This window comes from Mustela lutreola, chromosome 3 (genome assembly GCF_030435805.1).
Source record: "Mustela lutreola isolate mMusLut2 chromosome 3, mMusLut2.pri, whole genome shotgun sequence".
Classification (NCBI taxonomy): domain Eukaryota; kingdom Metazoa; phylum Chordata; class Mammalia; order Carnivora; family Mustelidae; genus Mustela; species Mustela lutreola.
This window is the reverse complement of record NC_081292.1, coordinates 198,872,615-198,895,537: the sequence shown is the minus strand read 5'-3', so window position 1 is coordinate 198,895,537 and position 22,923 is coordinate 198,872,615. Positions and strand designations below refer to the sequence as shown.

The 22,923-nt window shown below is 45.3% G+C and overlaps 1 protein-coding gene across 1 annotated transcript in view; it reads left to right on the top strand.

Moving 5' to 3' along the window:
- The window catches only part of LOC131827590 (aldehyde oxidase), an 82,856-nt gene extending 65,397 nt beyond the window's left edge, over window positions 1-17,459 (top strand). The window contains exons 27-35 of the mRNA XM_059168474.1: window positions 3,353-3,448; window positions 5,846-5,974; window positions 6,575-6,649; window positions 8,295-8,347; window positions 9,858-9,972; window positions 12,955-13,020; window positions 14,752-14,940; window positions 15,655-15,822; window positions 16,769-17,459. Coding sequence (XP_059024457.1) covers window positions 3,353-3,448; window positions 5,846-5,974; window positions 6,575-6,649; window positions 8,295-8,347; window positions 9,858-9,972; window positions 12,955-13,020; window positions 14,752-14,940; window positions 15,655-15,822; window positions 16,769-16,819 — 942 coding nt within the window. The 3' untranslated portion in view covers window positions 16,820-17,459. The remainder of the gene's footprint in view (window positions 1-3,352; window positions 3,449-5,845; window positions 5,975-6,574; window positions 6,650-8,294; window positions 8,348-9,857; window positions 9,973-12,954; window positions 13,021-14,751; window positions 14,941-15,654; window positions 15,823-16,768) is intronic.
- The last annotated feature ends 5,464 nt before the right edge of the window (window positions 17,460-22,923 follow it).

Below are 22,923 nucleotides of genomic sequence, written 5' to 3'. Positions count from 1 at the left end.
CTTTTGGCCCTTGCATTAAGCAACTGAGTCAACTTGCTCTGGGCCCAGATCACTCAAGTACAAGGCCAGATGGTGGGATGGTTGACGGCCAAGACTCCTCTTCCAGCTCCTCTGTACTGCTGTGTCACTGGACCATGAAATAGAAACGGGAAGCTGCATGGCATTTGGTTTTTGGGGGTGGGATAAACTAAACCCAGAAGAGTAAAACCATTTAAATAATTTTTTAAAAGCATTTTAGAAGTTTACTCCCTTCTTAGCTGTTAAAAATGTGAAGGGAGGGATGAGAAATCTATTCTTACAGTTTCTTCAATTGATTAAGTAAATTCCCTGCTTGTTTTTGTCCACTGCTTCTGGCCCCTCATTCTTGAATGAAACATACCTGCACAGCTGGTTTTGGCTGAGCCATGAAGAAGGAATGGCAGGTGCTTTGAGTACGGACAGGTTGGGGATAAATGGGAGCGGAACTGTGAGGAGCACTAGTAAGTCAGCGGTGGGTAGAGGGAGCCGAGGAGGCCAAAAAAAAAAAAAAAGAAAAAAAAAGGCAGGAAGGTTCTGCCTTCATTCCCATGCCGGTCCATGCACCTAACCCTCCTGTCTCAGCTCGGGTGTAATCTTGAGCGTGTCTCGTGTGGGTTAGACTGGTGGTAGCTCAGAGGAGCATTGGGACAGTACAGGCGGTGATGTCCTCTGCAGCCGTCCCGTTCTTCCCCTGTTGGTGGTGGCAGAAACACATAGTCATCTGTACACAACGCCCCCAGATGAGGGAGACAGTCAGGAGGCGGTGGTCGAGGAATAAAGGCAAAAAAAAACACCAAGATTATTCAGAAGGAGGGGAGAGGGGGAAACCACCACCAGGAAAGGGTTAGGGAACGGTGAATCTCAGTCCGCGGTTTGGGGTTACACCGATGAGTGTGCGGCTAACGAAGCCATCAGTCCGGTCCATCTGTTTCCGAGCAGACCTGCCAGCATCCCTGGGGAGAACGGCCCCTGTTGTTTACAGATCTGCCGGCAGCCCTGGGGCATAACCATGCTGGACACGGTGGGCTGTCGCTACTCAACCGTCGCCCTCACCTGACATCCGGTCTCCACAGCAGGCCAGACCTGGCCCGTTTCCCGGATCAGAGATTTCTCAGAAATTTTTTATCTAAGAAATAGTGATAATTACTCAGTACCCCTTTTAGATTTTATTCCATTCAACCCTCAGGACAACTTGTAAGATTTGTAGGCCTCATTTAGCGGTGAGGAAACGGAGGCTTCAGGAGCTAAAATAACTTGTGTGAAGCCCCACATCTGGAGAGAGGGGCTGGAGACTCGGGTCTGAGAGGCCGCAGAAGCCGTGTTTTCTCAGCCCCAGCAGCTGCCTCTTCCTGGCACCGTCTGGTGGGAACCGAGGTGGCCTTCAGCTCAGCCGGGAGCAAACAGACCACAGCCAGCAGTACGACTTCATTCTCAGACCACCAGCCCTACCCATCTCCCCCCGGAGACCCGCTGCCGTGCTGGAAACATCGGCGTCGGGCCCAGTGGAGGAGTCCGAGATCGGGCAAGCTGCTTCCTGGAAGCCGTGTGCCGAAAGGCGACCCCAAAGCAAATCCAATGGAGGAGGGAAGGAATGAGGAAGGACATGATAAGGCGCAAGGCTGGGGGATCCGTCCTGCCCGCTCTACCGTCGCTGGGTAGGTGGGATTCTGTGTCATAGGATGAGAAACCGAAGCCCGCAGGCGTTCACTCTCTGGCCCAAGGACATCCAGCTGTTGCGCGACAGGAGGAGGAGTGGGCCTGGACACGGTCTGGTCATGTGTCTTCATCACCCCGGGCCATCCGCCTGAGCAGAGGCAGCCCTGTGCCACGACAGCCGAGGGGCTCACACCTACCTCCCGTCCGGTGGACTTGAGGACTAGCCTATGGACATGCAGGAGCAGCTAGGACCCGGCGAGCTTCCATGTCCACAGTACCTTAGCATGGCGCCCGCCACCAGGCAGAAACCAGTGCTGCCCTGGCGGAGACATGTTGGGAATCTGCGGAACCACAAGAAGACCCTGCCTTCATAAATCCTGGATTTTTGTGCCACACTGCCCAGAAGCTTAGATACTAAGAAACTAGCTGACACAGTGTTAAGTCACCCGTTGGTGGCCCAGATCTCACCGATGAGGTTGGCATCTCCCAGCAGAACGGCTACAGAGGTTCGCCTTGCAGGGCTTCCCAACCATAGTGGAACCACGGGAAGCATTTTCCCTGGGACCAGATGCTGTTACTAACGCTCTTACACTAGAGACGCACAGTGAGAAGGCCATCCTTGTTTTCTGAGGCCTTTTGGGATATCTCCATCCCCCTCAGTCTAGTGTGAACAAAATTCCAAGAAGGCACGTTCATGTTGATTATAAAGCATGTTTAGCTAAAGTCCTGATGTTACTGATTATAGCAGCCTTTAATTCTATGTTAGCAGTTTGGTTCTTTCTGGACCCCAAGGGGAGCTGTACAGTTAGATAAGATTACTTCCAAGTTCCCTTCTAACAAAAGCCCTGTAATTCTGTGCCAGGATAATTTGGGGTAGGCTTGGCCCGTTTGGTAGCGAACAGTTTCTGTCTGTCCCATCTTATCTGGGTTTTTGTGTTTGCTTCTCTCTATCACACCTACAACTACGGGAATATGTGTTCATGGAAACAATTCTCTCTGCCCCAACCTATCTGCACTTAACTTGGCATTTTACAACTGACCCCCCGCAAAAAACAAACCCCAAACCTAGATTGTTGTTCTACTTTGGATTAGGGAGATCCTCAATTGTCCTCATGAAGAAATAGCAGCTTAAGGAGCATTGTCCTGCCCCAGCCTCAAAGCCAGCCCCTGCCAGCCTGGTGTCTTATGGGGCGATCCTGAGGCAGCCCTGGCCGGGCTCTGCTCAGTGGTCTCAGGGCTGTGGGGAAAGGGTGCGTATTTCAGCAGGAAATGGAACGGAGGGGATCATTTCCAGGGAAAATGTTTTATTCTGTTTATTTATGGTACTTTTCAACACCTTCTAGACTGACATGAGGCACATATTTGGTTTTTGAGGACAATTTTTATGCTGACATCTGGTTATCATTTAACATTAAACTACTAAATTTGGCAAAGGACAGAGTGGGTCGGGTTCTGCCCTGGAATGTTCTGTATGTCTTTGAACTGAGAGCAGTTGAGCACATGTTTTTCGTTTTAACTCCAGTAATAGTTAACATACAGTGTTGTGTTAGCTTCGGGTGTCCCTATAGTGTCCAACACGTCTGTACATTACTCTCCAGAGAGAGTGTCGTGACTGACGAGACATGTGATAATATCAGCCCAAAAGCTCACGGGAACTCTTGTCATCTTTTCCGGTTAGGCTGCTGCCTTGGTTCACATTTACCTGGACGGGTCTGTGCTGGTGACTCACGGTGGGATCGAATTGGGTCAGGGGGTCCACACTAAAATGATTCAGGTGAGTTTGCAGCTAGTTGGATTAAGCTGGGTGTGTGCTTGTAGCTGAGTGTATGAGAGAGAAACCATGCTTGTGTGTTTTCTGTTCCAAAATGAAAAAGATACGAGATTTTAGCTTTGACAGCTTAAACTGTTAAGCTGTTAATAGCAGCTGGGTTAACTAGCCGGTTTTATAACTGAACGTCCTAAAAGAATGCGCAGAAGCGTCTCAGATTGTCTTACTGCTACAGGAGACTGTCTGTGTCTTTGTTGTTTTCCTTCAGGTGTACGGGGCTCTCCCACCACCTGAAAGCAGAGCATTCCTTGAAAACATTTTGCAAACCAAAATGCCATAAAGCAGAGATGTAATTACCATGAATTTAGATGAAAATATTTTTGAGCATTTTCCAGACCCCCCCAAAAATGACCTCTCTCAGTATTTTCTGATTCGCTGCTGGGCACACAACACATTGGCTGACAGATACAATTCAGAGTGTGGTCCCTGTGGTCCCGGGGCAGGACTTGGGGCTCTGCTCCCCCTGCTTGCAGTGAGCCCTGCCCCCACCGACGCTCACTGCCAAGCAAACACTGAATGCTTTTTTGGCTCTTTACCCTTTTTTCATAAAAGTGAAAATCCTCTTCAGATTGACTTTAGGCAGCGAAAACAGGTAAAAGGTAGGTGCTCTGTGAAAGGCGAGAGGCTTACAGACGTTCACAGAGAGGGGGACATCAGTGTTAGCAAGGGAGCCATCTTTTTTGAACCTTTGCTGGCCAATCCGAAGATAGGTATTGCATGATTTCTTGCCCTTTTTAAGACTTTGAATGATTGATAATATAAATCACATTTGATATTTCTGATCAAAGTCTACCTGTTTTCTGACACATTCACTTTAGCTGAATTCTTAGGTTCTGTTTCTATGTTGTGAATAATAGTAATACTAAAGATTATAAAACATTTGGAAGACGCAAAAAAGTGTTTTAAAAAGCCTCTGAACAATTCCCCCGGTCAGCAATCAGCACCGTTTGGAGGCCTTTCCATCTTTTCTTTTTTCTTTTTGATAAATTGCTAACATGCTGTTTATATAATTTCTCGTATCCTGGCTTTTTCTATGTGTGTTTTAAATTTTTATTTAAATTCCTGTTAGTTAACATACAGTTACATCAGTTTAACATCCAGTGTTCTATTAGCCTCAGGGGTAGAATACAGTGATTCATCAATTCCACACATCACCGGTGCCCATCCGAACAAGTGCCCTCCTTAATCCCATCCCCCACCCTCTCCCCTCTGATAACCATCAGTTCTCTATACTTAAGAGTTGCATGGAGCACTAGGTGTGGTGCATAAACAATGAATTTTGGAACACTGAAAATAAAATAAAATTTTAAAAGAAGAAAAAAAAAGAGTCTGCTTCTTGGTTTCTCTCTTTCTCTCTCTCTCTCTTTTTTCCCATGCTTGTTTCTGTTTTTCACCTATCCTGTTATAGACTGAGCACTTCCTCCTGTGGCTAAGAATTCTTTGCAATCACGATTTTAATGGCTGCTTGTGGATGTATGTATAATTTATTTAACCATCCCCAATTGTTGAATACTTCAATTAACATTTTTGTACGTAAGCCTGTGGTCAAATCAATGATTATTTTCTTAAAATAGATTTCCAGAAATAAATTGTCAGGTCGCAGAGTGTATATATTTTTTTTAAAGATTTTATTTATTTATTTGACAGAAATCACAAGTAGATGGAGAGGCAGGCAGAGAGAGAGAGGGAGGAGGAAGCAGGCTCCCCGCTGAGCAGAGAGCCCGATGCTGGACTCGATCCCAGGACCCCGAGATCATGACCTGAGCTGAAGGCAGCGGCTTAACCCACTGAGCCACCCAGGCGCCCCGCAGAGTGTATCTTCAATCACCAACACTTACTACTAAATTGTTTTCCAGAAAGTATCCATTTCATTATACCAATAACCAACTACGTTCTGGCTTTTTAAAAAACCTTAGATAATTTAATAGTTGTGAATGATAATATCTCATTGTTGCCTTGACCTGCATTTTTCTGGTTATAGAGACTTTGCTAGAATTTTGCAGAGTGAGATGGTAGGAAAGGCCTCCAGGTGTAGATTTCATGATTATGAAGACATGAAGCATCTCCTTCTGTGTTGGCTCGGGCTTTTCCTCCTCTTCCTGATGCTCTTGCACCTAAGAAAGTCAAAGCAACAAGGTGTACTCGGGATTTGGGGTCTAGACTAGCTACAGGGTTTTCAGAAAAGAACTTTCCGTGGCTAGAGGAATTCATGCTTCTCTCCCCCTGTCCCTGTTGCACATGGGGGGGCTCCCAGATGCGAGCTACATGGGCTCCCGTGGGGCTGTGTGCACGGGTCTGTGACGAACCGAAGTATTTGCAAAGAACCTCTCTTCCAACATGCAGGTGGTCAGTCGTGAACTAAGGATGCCGATGTCTCACATCCACCTGCGCGGAACGAGCACAGAAACCGTCCCTAACACGAACTCCTCTGGAGGGTCCGTGGTGGCCGATGTCAACGGCCTGGCCGTGAAGGTAAAAGTCACTGCGGCGGCGCCCAGACCTTCAGCCCCACCAGGCCAGACACATGGGAGGAGCTCCGAAGGCACTGAGCTTTCATCCAGTTCTCACCTTCTTCTCACACCCTCCTGGTGAAAACCTGCCTTCCCCTGGTGTAGGACGTCCTTGTTCCGGAATATGGCTGCTTGGATTTGGACATGAACCTCTTGCCAGGACCATTACAAGCCTCTGTCTCTGTCCTTGAGTTTCATTGCCTTTCACTCAGGGCTTCAAGTTGACAGAGCGAGCTTTCCACAAAATACATCTGACCTGCCGTGTTTAAAAACAGCGGTCAGGGCTTTGCCAGCAGTCTGTCTCTTACGTCCTGACCTCAGCATGGGATTGTAGACCCCCCATCCTAGAATGTCTGTCTTTAAGACCGGTTCCCACTTCAACCCTGACCACCCCCAACCCCCAGGAAACCTTCCCCATCACCTCTTAAAGGGTCAGTCTCCACCTTCTCTGTGTCCCGTGGGCCTCCTAAACAAACCTCTGCAGTGGCACATGTCTTGTGGTTTTGAAATTAGTGTTTGTCTGAAGTTATGATAATAATTTTGATTTAAAAATAATCCCTAGGATGCTTGTCAGACTCTACTAAAACGCCTTGAACCCATCATCAGCAAGAATCCTCAAGGCACTTGGAAGGATTGGGTGAGAATCACTGTCACTTTTGTGTTTTATGTTGGGGAAAAAAGGAGAGAGGAGAAATGTGTGAATTAAATATCACTTGAAATGGCACTTGAAAGGGTACTATAGTTCCGTAATGATAAGTAGAGGTCTTTTGGCTCTCTGCACGTGGCAATGTTATCATAATGTGGTGGAGCAACTCTTGCATCTGGGAAAATCCTTCATTAGAGAAAAAGACTATTTTACTACCTAAAATCCTTATTTTTAAGCCAGAAGTAATTAATGTTTCTTCTGATGGATCCCAGGTATTTTCTAGATAATAGCTGTAAATCTATTTGTTTGGTTCCACCCTTCCTAAACGGAAAGACAACACTATAATCATTCTATGAAAGTAAAACATCATATACGCATTCATTTAGAAATAGGAAACCAAACCACTGGGTATGTATTCAACCGGTAGTAGGCACTAAATGCAGTGGAAATTTCAGTGGCTTCCTTAGATGTACTAGGAACTTTCAACCTAGTTGAAAGAGAAAACGCACACTCTGAAGTCGGCTAGTGCGCTTTTAAGGTAACAGGTTATAAAGTACCAGATGGTGTGGAGTGGCTGTCAGTAAAAGCTGAGAGTATATGTCATGCCGACTGCTCTGGGATGTCACATTAAAAGCATCGGTCCGGGGAAACAGCTTAGAAATCCCCCTTAGAAATGGTTCCTGCTCTTCTACAGAGTTAGGACTCATTCTATAATTCTTATTTACAGGGGCTCTCAATCCTTCTGGGGTATCTTTATTTCTGCCCTCTGCCCTGTGCTCCCTGAGCCAGAGACAGTCAGAGAGAGCCTGACTGAAGAGAGATACTGGACAAACAGCCAGCCCTCCCTGGGAGATGCTGCCATTAGCACACTTTCTTCTCTAATGGCTGCACTTCTCACCTTTTTCTTTCTCAGACTTGGGGACTTGGACCTAACCCCCACTTTTCTGTATATTAGTCAGCTGTGTGCCCTGAAGAGTCAGGAGAACTTTGGATGTCAGTGGTACACCTTACCAAAATTAGGCCACTTTTCTCTTTCTTTTCTTTCTTTCTTTTTTTTTTTTTTTTTTAATTTGAGAGAGAGAAAGAGCATGAGAGGGGAGAAGGTCAGAGGGAGAAACAGACTCCCCATGGAGCTGGGAGCCCGATGTGGGACTTAATCCTGGGACTCCAGGATCATGATCTGAGCTGAAGGCAGTCGCTTAACCAACTGAGCCACCCAGGTGCCCCTAGGCCACTTTTCTAAGACCAATGAATGTCTGGTATTAAAATTAACCCCCCAACCACCCATTGTTTCCTGGTACATCCCCTGTGGATAGGCTGTCTTTCCAGAAGACCCAGTGAGGTTCTTCATCCGCAGAACACCTGTTAGCCGCACTAGCCCAGACTACGGGGGTAGGTTACCTACCTTGGCTGTCACGGGAGACGGTCCCAGGCACCGGACGCGCGCGGTTACTCCCGGCAGCGACCATGAGTGCTTGTGAAGTTGGAGAATGCTGAAAGGGAAACAGGAATCTTGCTTGTCCCTGGTTATTAGTACTGATAGCTGCCCTTCCCCTATAGTGGAACCAAGACTGAAGCCGCCAGTGAGTCTTTCTTTAAACATCATCACTGCATTGTCTTCCCTCTTGTTTCCTAGGCACAAGCTGCTTTTGATGAAAGCATTAGCCTTTCAGCTACTGGATACTTCAGGTAAAGAGTCCTTTCAGTCACATGCTATGAATATTAACAGCTGCCACTTGAAGAAGAGTTTTGAAACAAAAATTTTTTGAAGAAAAAATTGATTTTGGTAACATTCTATTAAACCCACTGTTATGCACAACATTTAGCTACTAATTCATCCAAATGCCCAGAGAGGGTTCTGTTGGGAAAAATAGTCACATAAAATAAAATACGGCGGAACTGATGATTCGGGTCCTTCTGAGTGGTACTGGAGGGTTCTCTGAGGTTAGTGCTTGGAACCCACTGCAGTGGCCAGTTTTTCGTTGAAAACTTCACGTATCCTGAAGTTAAGAGACAAAGATAGGGGAATGCAAATTAAATCCATAATAAGATAAATACCATTTCACACCTTCTAGCTTGGCAAAAAAGAAGGAACGTGACAATAAGCACATGCTGTCAAGATGCCAAACCATTGTCGCTCAGCTCATTTGGAAAATAATTATCAGTTTACTTTACTGGAAAATGAAAGCCATCAGGAAACAGGTCGATACAGAAAGTCTTGTCGTGTTGCTAGTTCTCCTGTGAGTCCCACGGCACTGGCTGGTTACCAGGAATAAGTATCAGAAGCACTTTTATTTTTTTTTTAAATTTTTTTTTTAAAGATTTTATTTATTTATTTGACAGGGAGAAATCACAAGTAGATGGAGAGGCAGGCAGAGAGAGAGAGAGAGGAAGGGAAGCAGGCTCCCTGCTGAGCAGAGAGCCCGATTCGGGACTCGATCCCAGGACCCTGAGATTATGACCTGAGCCGAAGGCAGCGGCTTAACCCACTGAGCCACCCAGGCGCCCTCAGAAGCACTTTTAACGGGCACCTGCAGGCTGGGAGAAGCGGAGTAAGGAAGGGGAGAAAGTGCCCTCCAGCTGCTGGCCTGCGCTCCTCTTCTGCCATGACACCCAGCTGGTGGCCTTAAGGAAGAGTCAGAACGGAGTAGGCATGGAGACCAGAGAAGTAGCAAAGACTGAGAGCCAGGCACCTGCTCCTGCAAACAGAAGGCTGAATCCTGGAGCTGGAAAGGCAGACAGACAGGCAAATATGTGCCTTCGAAATAGTGTTTGGTCCAAAATGCAGGTGAAATTCCCCAAATCTGATTCAGCATTAACGAAAAGCAATAGGTTGGGGAACCAAAGAATGAGCACCTGACTTCTGGGTACAAAGAGTCATTCATTGGTGAAGAGCAATTGAATGTTTCCTGATGGCTTTCATTTTCCAGTAAAGTAAACTGATCATTATTTTCCAGATGAGCTGAGCGACAATGGTTTGGCGTCAGACAAAAAAGTTCAATGAGAAAGAAGTATATATTTATTCAGCAGATTTATTGCATGTGTTCCATGCTGACACATCATTGCAAAAGTGTGTCCCCCTGGTTTGCTCTACGAGCAAACTGAATCCAGCCTCCTGTTGGTCTGTTTAACCACCGGGGTCTGTAGTTAGGGTGCTGAGTCACTTAACAGCGCTCCCCACGAATTCTCTTTCCTGCAGGGGCTATGAGTCCGACATGAACTGGGAGACAGGCGAAGGCCATCCTTTCCACTATTTTGTTTACGGAGCTGCCTGTTCCGAGGTGGAAATAGACTGCCTGACGGGCGCTCATAAGGTCAGTACCAGGGGGGAAGGTCTTCAGGTTGTACGTCAGATAGACCTAAACTGCACGCATGACCCGTGTCGGGGCACCACGGAAGCACCGTACATCTGGCTAAGGATGGTTTCTCTGTTACCAGAAAAAAATAGAAGCTCAGCCATTGCCTTGGTATTGTGGTCCCTTCCATGGAAAACAAGTGGTGGCCTCCCTTCTTTCTTTTCCTGGCTCCTTTAAATGGAATCAGGAAAGAAACCACTTCAAGGAGGAAACACAGCCTAAAGAAAGCTTTGATGTAGACTGTGGGTCTAACCAGCAGTCCTGACCTCTCATGGGAAATACCAACATATGACATTTTGGAAGGATTTCATGAGCGCCCATAACCTGCTAACAAGCACCAAGGACTGTCCTGGGGACGTTAGTGGCCAGCTTTTGATATCTTTTATCTAGCTGGATCCTGCTTTTTAGACAGTTTAAGGGCATCCTTATGCTTTCAAGGGATGCAGTGAGGAGATATGCACATAGTTTGTCTCTCTCTCTCTCTTTCTCACACACACATACACACACACACACACACAGACATACACACTTGTGTTTCAAGGAGAGTTTCTCCTCTTGTAGCTGGGTCCTTGTGGGTCAATGAAGCTACTTACTGGCCACTGTTTATAATAATAAATGATCATTAATACATTCAGTGGGGCTGTGATACCCTCACAACTGTCACGTGATAATCTGTCCCAAAATTTACCCAGAAGCAAGATCTAGGTCTTGATATTTCCAAACATACTTTGTGACTATTATCTTGGATTATGGTAAGATGTAACTTTTCATTTAGTAGGTCTCCAGTGTCTATGTTTTTAAAACTAGCATCAACCAGATCTTTGAAATTGTATACACCTTTATTGAACCTGCCGGGTAAAGTATCTGGTTTGTCTAGAATCTAACACGGACCAGATCACTTTTTGGGTACCTTGGACTGAGATAAAACAGTGATCATTCTAAGCATGGTTTTCATGCTAGAGTAGCTGTCCTCTTTTAGGTCACTAGAAAGTTCTCTTATGCTAACTGATTTCTACATCACCTTCTCCCTCAAAGAAAAATTTGGTGAAATCTTAATCACTTGGGTTTTCTTTATCTGTATATGACGTGGCCTTGTTAAGAGCAGAGAATAGGTAATAATTAGCTTCAGTATGAAATTCTAAGGTGTGTTCTTATAACTTGGTTGAACAATCTTAAGAGATATACTAGTCTTTTTACCAGGCATATTCAAAAATGCTACATCTGTGGCTCAGGCAGGGTATACCCCTAGGTGAAGGGCTCTAATGCAACATGACAGCAGGGGCCCTCCATGGAGGCCTATTTCTCAGTCATTCTCCTTGTGTTGTTAGAACTGTTCTTATTCCTACAAAATTTCCCTCACTTTGAACCTACATCTCTTTATTACTTCTCTGTTGCTGTGTAACAAATTTCCCTTAAATTTGGCAGCTGAAAATAACAAATATTTTTTGACCGACAGCATTCTGAGGGCCAGAAATCCAGGAGTGGCTTCTCTGGGTGGTTCAGGCTCAGGATTTTCCACAAGGTTGCCATCAAGTTGTTAAGGAGGGCCACAGTCATCCCAAAGCTCAATGGCGGCTGGAATGTCTGATTCCAAGTCCCATCACCTGCTTGTCGGCAGGAGGCCTCAGTTCCTCACTGGCTGTTGGTCAGAAGTTTCCATTCCTTATGACAAGGACCTCTCTATGGGACGTCTCGGTGTCCTCAGAGCACACAAGCTGCCCCCCCCAAACCCAAAGGGACTGATGCAAAGGAACAGGAGAGTATGAGCCCGTGAGAACACCAGACAGCAGCCGCAGCCCTCTCTGCCCCAGCTCGGGGTGAGGTACCAGCACTTCCACATACCCTGTCGGCCGCAAACTAACCTTGGAAGAGCATGGGGGGGAATCCGTCAGGAAGTGAACCCGGCATGTGGGGGTCATCACAGGCCATCCTGGAGGCCGGCTGCCACAACCTACGACCCCGTTCTTCAGCCCTAACAGAACACAGTGACGAACAGGAAGTTCATGGCTCAGGAAGCAAGGCCTTCGCTAACACTGAGACTTGAGAGCACCTCCCCTCGCCAGGAAGGGAGGCCACGGGGCTGCCAGCAGGCCAGCCTTGCCAAGTGCCGTCACAGAGAACTTCACATCTCATCATGTCCTTAAAGAACAGAGGTGTTTTAGTTTATTATAGTGAAACGTTCTGGGTCTCTCTCTGATTTTCTTCAGAAAAATGTTAGATGAAAGTCCCAAATCAAATAAGAGAACTCTTGGGTTACCGTTGTCCCATTAATAGTTGGAAGTAGCATGTGTTGGTCATGACAGAGGTCACGACATCCTGTAAAAGAAGGTACAGACTTGTTGGAGAGCAGAGAGGTTCCCAGGAACCCGGCCGGGCCTGCTGTAGCCCTCATTCGTAGCTCCTCAGGAGCTTCTGGTCACCAGGTTGTGCTTTAGATCTATCTTTCCTCTGCTCTCAGAATGAAACATCTACAACAGCAGGTCACAGTGGAGACTTTGTTGGCTGATGCATCAGTGTCACCCAGCCAGCTGGGCTCTGGGTGTTGTGTGGTAGCCATAGGGTTTTTCAACAAGGATTGTGAGGGCTGTAAACATTTTCTGTGTCATGGATTATGTCTGTTGTGCAGGATTGAACTCAGTCAGTTACGTCACTCAGCCCAAACAGTCAAATCAATACTTTTCTCTCCTGTTGTTCCTGAAGGGAAAAAAAAAAAAAAAAAAAAATCCGTGCTTAAGCTTCTTGAGTACGTGTGTAACTTTGAAAGTTATACATGCTAGCTTTTGTGACCCAATAAAATCTTTGTTGATTCTTTCTCCTGAAATATATTGTGGCCCCCAAAAATGTTCTATGCCAATGGCATCCTGGAAGGAACTGTTTCTCAGGCTTCTCTCCTACGCTGTGCTCATTAAAATAAACAATTTTGCTCTTTTTTATTACCAGAACATCAGAACAGACATTGTCATGGATATCGGCTACAGCATAAATCCAGCCCTCGACATAGGCCAGGTACGTGTACCTGCTTCGCGTCAACCCCTTGGTGAAAGCCAGAACCGCCGTGGGGGTCTGTGGGGAGAACATGCCATCCAGCTTGTTCGTCCTCTTAGCTTTCTGCCCCTGTGGTCAGAACCCGTCTATCCAGGCCGGCCGCAAAACTCCAATCTCTTTTTGTTTAAAAGAAGGGAAGGAAACAAAGATGTTGTGAGTAGTTTTAGAAGAGACAAGGGGTCTGTGACTGAGGAGCTTGAGGGAGGCAGAAGAAGCAAGCCTGGAGGGGTCAGAATGCGCCCCGTACCCCTGAGTCAGAAGTAGACTGGAGGCCAAGCGTGACGTCGTGGGCCTACAATGGACTCCCCCTTTGAGGAGTTTAAAGTCCTGTTGGGATGACATCAAATAGTTACGGCACTCTCTATTAATAACAGGTAGCCTGTTTGGCCCACCATCATCTTTTATTTAAATTTGAAATAATTGACAAAATTAAGAATCACCAGCTGCCTTACATCAGTATTCGAACGGCTCGTGTTTCTTGGAAACAGAAAATTTCCCAGCACGGGCGCTGCATTTCCATGAGGAAAAGTCATGGCTGCCTTTTTAAGAGAAGCACACACTCTGGGATTCTTGGACTCAGGACTCACCTGGAAACTTAACTCACTTTCTTTACGTTTCTCCTACCTGTGGGCAACTCAGCTTACTACCCGCAGTTCAGAACATAATCTGAGGTTCTCTCCCATCATGACTTGTGTCCCTGGAGAATGGGAAGAACGTGTGGGTTGGAGAGATCAAAGCGGGCTTCAGGATGAGGTCGTCAAGGAATGAACAGGAAAAGGCATTCTGGGTGGTAGAAGAGTGGAGGACCTAAGACAAGACAGGAGATCCAGCCACCTTTGTGTTCAGGGCTAGTGGAGGGCAGGGGAGGGGCTGACAATGGTGGCGAGTGCCTGTGTGGCCTGGCTCAGTGGAGTGGAAGGGGCAGCTATGGGCAGGGACGGGAAGGGGGCCCACTTGGAGGAGGTGCCCCAGAGACAGGCGCCTTAGTGGGTGGAGGTGACGTGGCCTGGGGTGTAGTCTAGGCTTTTAGGAAGATTTCATATAACATGGCAATGGAGAAGGTTCTCCCCACAAATAGACACAAGGAAGGGCGGTGGGTGAGGTGGAAATAATAGGGCCACAGCAAGGAAGTATACACAGAGGAGACCCAGAAGTCAGACATGTGGGGAGCCAGTTTTGCCCACATGCTGGCATCTAAGATGAGAGCATCCTAAAGCTCTATGAAGCTTTGGGCGCACGCGGTTCACGTAACAAGCGAGGAAACAGAGTCCGGAAATGAGAAGCCAGACCCACTCATGAGTGAGGCTGGTGACATGAGATGAGGGACTCTCAGAGCCCTGTCAGTGTGCTGGGGGCTACAGACAGCGCGGTCAAGAAGGTTCTTTCTGGCTCACGGACAGAAAAAAGGAGGGCCTCTGGGCACAGGCTGTTTGAGGCCTCCTCCAGAGTCGTACTTGCACTGCCAGACTGAGATTCAAAGTCAAGTTCTTTGACTTCGAACTTCACACTGAATAAGATGCTTAGATATATTTTGAGGTAAACTTCTAAGTAAACCTTCAGAGACATCTTCCAGAACATGCCGAAAACCCTCTTATACTGGATTTTAAAAACTCGAATAAACAGCATGAGGTTGAATTGCTCCGGTTGATTGTTTTTTTCTCATAAATGGAAATTCTTTTCCTTTGCTCCCAGATTGAAGGCGCGTTTATTCAAGGCGTGGGGCTTTATACAATAGAGGAGCTACAGTATTCTCCTCAGGGTGTCCTGCACACTCGCGGTCCAAACCAGTATAAAATCCCTGCCGTCTGCGACATCCCCACGGAGCTGCACATTTCTTTCTTGCCCCCGTCTGAAAGCTCAAATACCCTGTATTCCTCCAAGGTAAGCTGTGCTTGGCAAACAAGTTCAAGTTTATGTGAGTTTGTGGTACCTGTGCAGGCGGCCGGGGGAGGTGCCCTCATTTCTTGGTGGTTTGGGGTTTTTACCAGACTTCTAGAAGAAAAGGCCCTGTTGAACATTTTAATTATAAATTAATTTAACAATGTTGCAATTCTTTTTAAATACTTCAAATTTTGGAGCCTAACATGACTCCCGTTACCATCAGGTTGTATCTGATTTTTCGTTGTGCAGTAATCACCTCGTACCTGTATCTCCTTTCTCCCTTTAGCATCATTTCCTTAGGCAGGAATCCTGAGAATGAGAATACTAGGTTAAAATATTAAATTACTTTCTTAAAATAAAAACGTTACGTATGTAATAATATTTCATAAGGGCACCTGGGTGGCTCAGTAGGTTGGGTATCTAATACTTGGTTCTCAGGGTCGGGCCTGGTTAGTACTTGGATGGGAGTCCAATACTTGCTTCTGACTTAGGTCATGATCTCCTGGGTTGTGGGATTGAGCCCCCCACTGGGCTCCGCCCTCAGTGGAGAGACCGCTTGAGGATTCTCTCTCTGCCCCTCCCCCCTCACACAGGTACACATACTCTCTAAAATAATATTTCATATAGGCATCTCTACTCATGTTTACCTATAGATGCACATACATACAGATACAAACAGAGAGTCAAAATCTCGCTGACTTTTTTCCCTTCAAGGGTCTAGGAGAGTCTGGGCTATTCCTGGGCTGTTCAGTGTTTTTTGCCATTCATGACGCGGTGAACGCAGCACGACGGGAGAGAGGCCTGTTTGGACCATTAAAGCTCAACAGTCCGCTGACCCCAGAGAAGATTCGAATGGCCTGTGAAGATAAGTTCACAAAAATGGTATGATCTGCTCAGAAAATTCTGACTTTTTGTTCCCGGTCCTTTGAGTCAAGTTTTATTAACCCACCATGGTGACTTTCCATGGAAGAGAAGGTGGCAGGAATCCTGAGGGCACTTGGGCCTGGGAAGAGCCCACAGACCCTGAGAAGGCAGGTTTTCCTCGGCCTGGTCCTGCCCTCCCTCCGGCGGGGCTCAGCTCCACTCGACTTACAAACAGAGGTTGATTGCTCTTCCGTGAGCTTTATGTTCCTCCTTAGTTCTGTTCCCTTCCCAGGACATATCGGTCAGGAACGGGAGCTCAGGAATTCTTCCCTGAACCTGAGACACCCAGGCCAAGAATATGGGCCACGCCATCAGTCTGTCCCACTCTAGCCGATCAGATACTTGGGAAAGTGCGTGTAATTCCCGATTTCAGCTGTAGAGTGGGAAGAGCCCTTTCCGGCCTAGGCCCAAGAGCAGAATTCGTCCTGCATGAACACCCCTGCACAGCAAACATCTCCGCTCTCCTCGGTCACTTTCAGTGATGAGATTTTAGCTGTGGACGAAAGTCATGCTGTTGACAGTGACCCCCTGACTATATGCAAGGTTGTCCTTACACTGAGGGGAGAGCTCCCTCCTCTTCCTCCTCTCAGTGCTGGCTCTGTGTGGTCCCCCTTACAGCTTGTCCTAAGCCCCAGGAGCCACCTCCACTACGGAGGAACACAGAGACTAATTCCTCTTTTCATTTGTCCCTCTTCAAGGGTGAACTGACAACTCTTGTAGCTGCCTCGTCCTGACTCGCGGTCCTGTCCCAGAGTTTCCCACGCTTCTCATGCTGTCGCTCTGAGACCTCGCCTTGTCCTGGTCACCCTCTGGGTGGTTTTCATCCTGTTTTGCTTTATGCTATTTTTCACCATCACAAAGGCTTTCAAAATTGCAAACATCCACATTTATTCTTTTATTCCAGATCCCAAGAGACAAACCTGGATCCTATGTTCCTTGGAATGTACCCATATGAATCCAATACGAACTTCCGGGAAAAGGGGACGCCTCTTCCAACATAGCAATGTCTCCAGTCTTTATGCTTGAAGATGCTAGGTCAGAAAGATAAATGCTCACAGTTTAGAAATCATTTCACAGAGTACTGCTTTTATATGAGGCTGATTTTAAATGTTCCATTTGGATTTTGATAGATATGCTTAAGCAATTTAGAAATCATATTTTAAGTAGCACAAGTACTAACTGGTTTCCTCTAGAATGATATTCTCCATTACTCTGTTTCTTAAATCCATCCAGCTGAATGAAATAGAAGATGATGATTTGTATGTGATTCATATTTGGCTTGTATCCACCAACAGAAATTACACTGTCTAGTGAAAGGCAATTTTCTAAATAATTTTATTAGTAGTGTGAACTGTAAAGTTGTCATTTTCTCACATGTCCCCATCTGCTATCAGCCTCCTTTTATTGTCCAAATGGATCTAGGCACTATATCCAAGCGTCTGTGGAACTAAAGAAAAAAAATGGATAAATTAGACTTCATCAAAGCTAAAAACTTTCTGCTTCAAAAGATTCTACAAGAAATTTAAAGACAAACCACAGAATGGTAGAAAATATTTGCAAATCATATATTTAATAAAAATGTATTATGCAGAATATATTTTTTTATTATGCAGAATATATTTTTAAAAGTCTCACAACTCAGCAATAAAAAGATAAATAACACAATTTAAAAATGTACAAAGGAATTGTACAGATATTTCCCTAAAGAAGATATATAAATAGCCAACAGGCACATAAAAAGATGCCTGAAGTCAATAGTCATTAAGGAAATGCTAATGAAAACCACAACGGAAAACATTTCATTCCCAATAGGATGGCTATAATCAAAATGACAGATAATACTAAGTATTGGTAAGGATGTGAAGAAATTGGAACCTTCCATTGCCAGGAAGATTGGAAATGGTACAGACACTGGAAAAATAAATTGGCAATTCCTCAAAAAGTTAAGCATTGAATTATCAAATGACTACTCCTAAGTATATACCCAAGAGAATTGAAAACATATGTATACACACAGACTTGTACACAAATGTTCATAGCATTACTCTTAACAACCAGAAGTGGAAACAACCCAACTGTATCAACTGATAACAAAATATGTTACACAATAGGTGGTACATCCATACAAAGGAATATTATTCAGCCATACAAAAGAATGAAATACTGACATATTCTACAACATGGTTGAAAGTAGCCAGTGAAAGTAGCCAGACTCCAAAGGCTACATATTGTATTATTTATTCCCTCTACATGAAACTTCGAGAATAGGCAAATTCATGGGAACAGAAAGTCAATTAGTAGTTTCCAGGGGTAGGGAGGTGATTGCTAATGGATACAGAAGGTTTCTTTTTTGGGGTGATGAAAATGTTCTGGAATTAGAGAGTAGTGATAGTTGTACAAGCTGTGAAAATACTAAAAACCACTTAATTACACACATTAAAAGCTTGTATTTCATCTCAATATTTTTTAAAAAGCATATGTGGAGAGAAACAGAAAATGTGGGAAAGATTAAGAAGTTGTGACAATCTTAAGAAATTAATCCCAGTGGCCTTCAGTGACAATACCTCAAAGAGGGCTGAGCAGCAGGACAAAAGTCCCTGAAAAATTCCATTTGCATTCATGGCAAAAAAAAAAAAAATATTTACACTGAAGTATTAAATACTAGAGACTAATGGATGGCACCTTCTCCCTGTCACACTCTCAACTCAAGAACTTTTGGTGGATGTGTCTCAAAGACCTCTCAAACTTGTCAGTACAGCCACCCCCGGGATGCTAAGCTGGAAGTGTGGGATTGGTCCCAGAGGCTCCATCCTCTGGGTGCACACACCTGCTCAGGTATGAAGTCCTGTCAGTCCACCTCAGAGAAAGCTACACCTGTGCCTCCCTCTCTTTATTCCCACGGCTACAGTGTTGTTCCAAGCCAACATTATTTCTAACCCATGTGGTAGTCTCCTTATGACTGTCCTACATTCATTTTGCTTCCCTTCCAAACTATTCTTCAGATTAAAGTGAAAGATACAAGTTTATAGATACACACACACGCGCACACGCGCGCGTGCAATGAGATTATGTTCATCCTTACTGAAAACCCTTCAATGGCTTCCTAGTCATTCCACCAGAAAGTATCCCAAGTCTCCAAGACGGCCTATGTTCCTTCTGTGATCTGGCCCCAGACCATCTCTCCAGTGTTGTCTCATGACCCCCATTTTTAGCATCAGAATTTCCCTTTCTGTTTCTCACCTGGAACCTTGGTCATCTGCCTGAAAAGTGCTGTCACTTCCATCCTTCCTTTTGTCTGCAACAATGTTGTGCTTCTTAAATTTTAAAATGCACACAAATAACTTGAAGATTTTGCTAAAATGTAATCAAGTGATCCCAGAAGCAAGAAGGTATGATGGAAGTGGTCCATCTAGAATAAAGCACAAGTGGGATCAGAAGGAACCCAGCATCTCTGTTGTGTGAGCATCTCTCCTGCAGTTTATACCCATGGCTACACAGTGGTGTGAGAGATCCCTTAGGACAAGCTGAGGGAGAAGGAAAACGTCTGAGCGTGGCTCACAAATGGGTTGGTTGGAGGAAGTCCAAGCTTGATTCACAAATCAGTATGTATACACAAGCCAGATACGGGCAGTGACTGCACTGCAGACCCACTCAGACGTGGCTAGGGGATATTTTCCCAATGGGCAGCGTTTTTGGGTTTTGCACCTGGTTATCCATTCTATGTAGAAAGGAGAGTGGCCCAAGGTTAGGGTATATATGCATAGCAGCAAATGGTTTGGCCAACTGGGCAGGAACTGGAAGATGGGGGACAAGAGGCTCATGATGGGTACATGGGGAGGGCCACAACGTGTCAAAATGTTCATATTGCACATCAGAAATGGTAACTGCTTGCTACATAAATTTAGGAAAAATAATGGGAAAACTTACCTTTCTTCCATTCACAAAACAAGTTCATTTGACTCCCCTGCATGAGCCATCGTGCCAAAATAACTGGCTGGACATTACGAAGTTGCACCGAAAGCACTTGCTGCTGTGTCCACTGAGACCGTGCTGGTGAAGGCTGTAGAGAAACAGACCCTCTTGTGCATGACTCATGGGACTGGTACATACAATTTGGGAAATGAGTTAGTTGGGCCTCTCAGCAATCCCACCCAGAAATCCCAGTTCCAGTTGTAACCTCCTACCATGAAAGAGACACTGAACACCAAGTCCATACTCAAAATGGCAGTGATCTCAGCCATCTCTGCCATTGGCCCCCCCAATACCTGACACAGCGTGGGGAGAGTCATGATGACAATGCTGGGTGTTATCCCTCCACGTAGCTGCTGAACGTCCAGCCTGCCCCAACCCAAACGAGAACTGGCCCCCCAAGTTAGCACTATCCTTCCAGGAGACCCGTTAGCCTCTGGGGGCACACTGACAACTCCACTCTGCAAGGAGCAGTGTTTTATCTTAACAGAAACAGACACGCGTTCTGGTTAAAAGTTTGCCTTGTCTGCCTGTATGGCCTGAGCCATCCCCACCTAGGGGCCTGTGGGGTGCTAAGTGCACCCTCGTAAGGTCCCCATGTAACACTGCCTCAGACCAGTTTATAGCCAAGCAAAGGCATCTGCGCTCCAACAATGGGGTGAGAGTGTGACATGCGACCCACTGGTCCTATCACATCTGTACCACTGAGACGGGGCTCATCTGATAGGGCAATGGAATGGCCTAGAGAAATGCCAGCTAGGAGACTTAGGAGGTTGCAGTTCCATCCTCCAGGAAGTAGGATACTCAAAATCGAAGGGACAGGTAACAAGCTAGACTTTATAGCAGATTATGGTTAATATCCACTGTATATAATTAAGTTCTTTAAATTGATAAGTCAAAAACCTAATAGAAAATAGTCAAAGGACAGAAGAATAAGTACAAATATCTACTAAATGTATAGCTAGTTGGAAAAACCTCAAAATAACAAGAAATGCCAATTACGGACTATCCCCCCACATATTTGAAAATGGTAGCCTGGATAACACGCAGTGTTGGTGTAGGTGTAGGCTGTCAGGGAGGAGACACTCTCTCATCCGCGATTTGCCACGTTGGCACGCACATTTTGGAAGGTGAGTGAGTTGGACCTCACCTCGCAGCATGCTTACCCTTCAACCCAGAAATTACAGTTCTCTGATTTTGTGCAACAGAAATACTTGCTCGGACTGCATTAAAGCCTAAGAGTTTTCATCACGACATTGTTTGGAATAGTGAAAAATGGAAAACAAATGAATGTGAGCTAATAGAGGACCATTTACAGCAATAATGAAAAGGCCAACAGACCCGCATCACTCAGCATCAAGGAAATAGAAATCAAAACCACAATGAGATACCACCTCACACCAATCAGAATGGCTAAAATTAACAAGTCAGGAAATGACACATGTTGACAGGGATGTGAAGAAAGGGGAACCCTCCTACACTGTTGGTGGTTATGCAAGCTGGTTCAGCCACTCTGGAAAACAGCATGGGAGGTTCCTCAAAAAGTTGAAAATAGGGCTACCCTACAACCCCACAATTGCACTACTGGGCATTAATCCAAAGGTTCCAAAAATACTGATTCAAAGGGGCACCTGTACCCCAATGTTCATAGCAGCAATGTCCACAATATCCAAACTATAGAAAAAGCCTAGATGTCCATCAACAGATGAATGGATAAAGAAGATGTGGTGGAGTACTCTGCAGCCACCAAGAAAAAACAAAACCTTGTCATCTGCAATGACGTGGATGGAACTAGAGGCTATTACGCTAAATAAAGTCAGTCAGTCAGAGAAAGACAAATACCATATGACTTCACTCATGTGTGGAATTTAAGAAACAAAGCTAATGAACATAGGGGAAGAGAAGGAAAAATGAGATAAAGACAGAGAGGAAGGCAAACCATAAGAGATGACTTTTTTAAAGATTTTACTATTTATTTATTTATTTATTTATTTATTTATTTATTTGACAGGGAGAGAGCACAAGCAGGGGGAGCAGCAGAGGGAAAGGGAGAAGCAGGCTCCCCACCGAGCGGGGAGCCCCATGCAGGACTTGATCCCAGGACTCTGGGATCATGACCCAAGCCAAAGGCAGAGGCTTAACCATCTGAGTCACCCAGATGCCCCCCATAAGAGATTCTTAACTACAGGGAACCAACTGAGAGTTGCTGGAGGGGAGAAAGGTGGGGGGAATGGGTAACTGGGTGATGGACTTAGGAGGGCACGTGATGTACATGGTGGGCACTGGGTATATATATATATATATATATATATATATATATATATATATATGCAACTGGTAAATCACTAACTTTTACCTCTGAAACTAGTAGTACACTATATGTTAGCTGACTTGAATTTAAGTTAAAAATGTTTTTAAAAGGGAGGGTAGGGGCTCCTGGGTGGCTCAGTGGGTTAAAGCCTCTGCCTTCGGCTCAGGTCATGATCCCAGGGTCCTGGGATCCAGCCCCGTATCGGGCTCTCTGCTCATCAGGGAGCCTGCTTCTTCCTCTATCTCTGCCTGCCTCTCTGCCTACTTGTGATCTCTCTCTGTCAAATAAATAAATAAAATCTTTTTTTAAAAAGGGGGGGGGGTTAACATTTATTGAGAGCTTACTAGGTACCAGGCACTATTCCAAGTACTTTACATGTATTAGCTGATTTAATCCTCACAACAACCCCAAGAGAGGTACTGCCTCTTTGTCCATTCCACAGGCGAGGCAACTGAGGCATGGAGAGCCTATGTAACTTGAAAAAAAGCAAAATGTGATATAGTATGAATAGTTGATTTCACTTTTAGAAATCAAAAACAATTCGTGTATGTAAACATATGTGCATAGGGAAATTCTGTATACATATGGAGGTATCTGGTAATCGCTAACTTCAATAAGTGAAAATTGAGAAGGAGTGTTTTCTTTTTCTGTTTTATAGACTTCCGTATTTTTTATTATTTTTTAAAATAAGCATTAGTTTTAGGATCTAAAAACAAATACATTAACACCTAAAAATGCACCTGCATGCATTGTGTCTGCATGATTTAGTTCCATTTTAC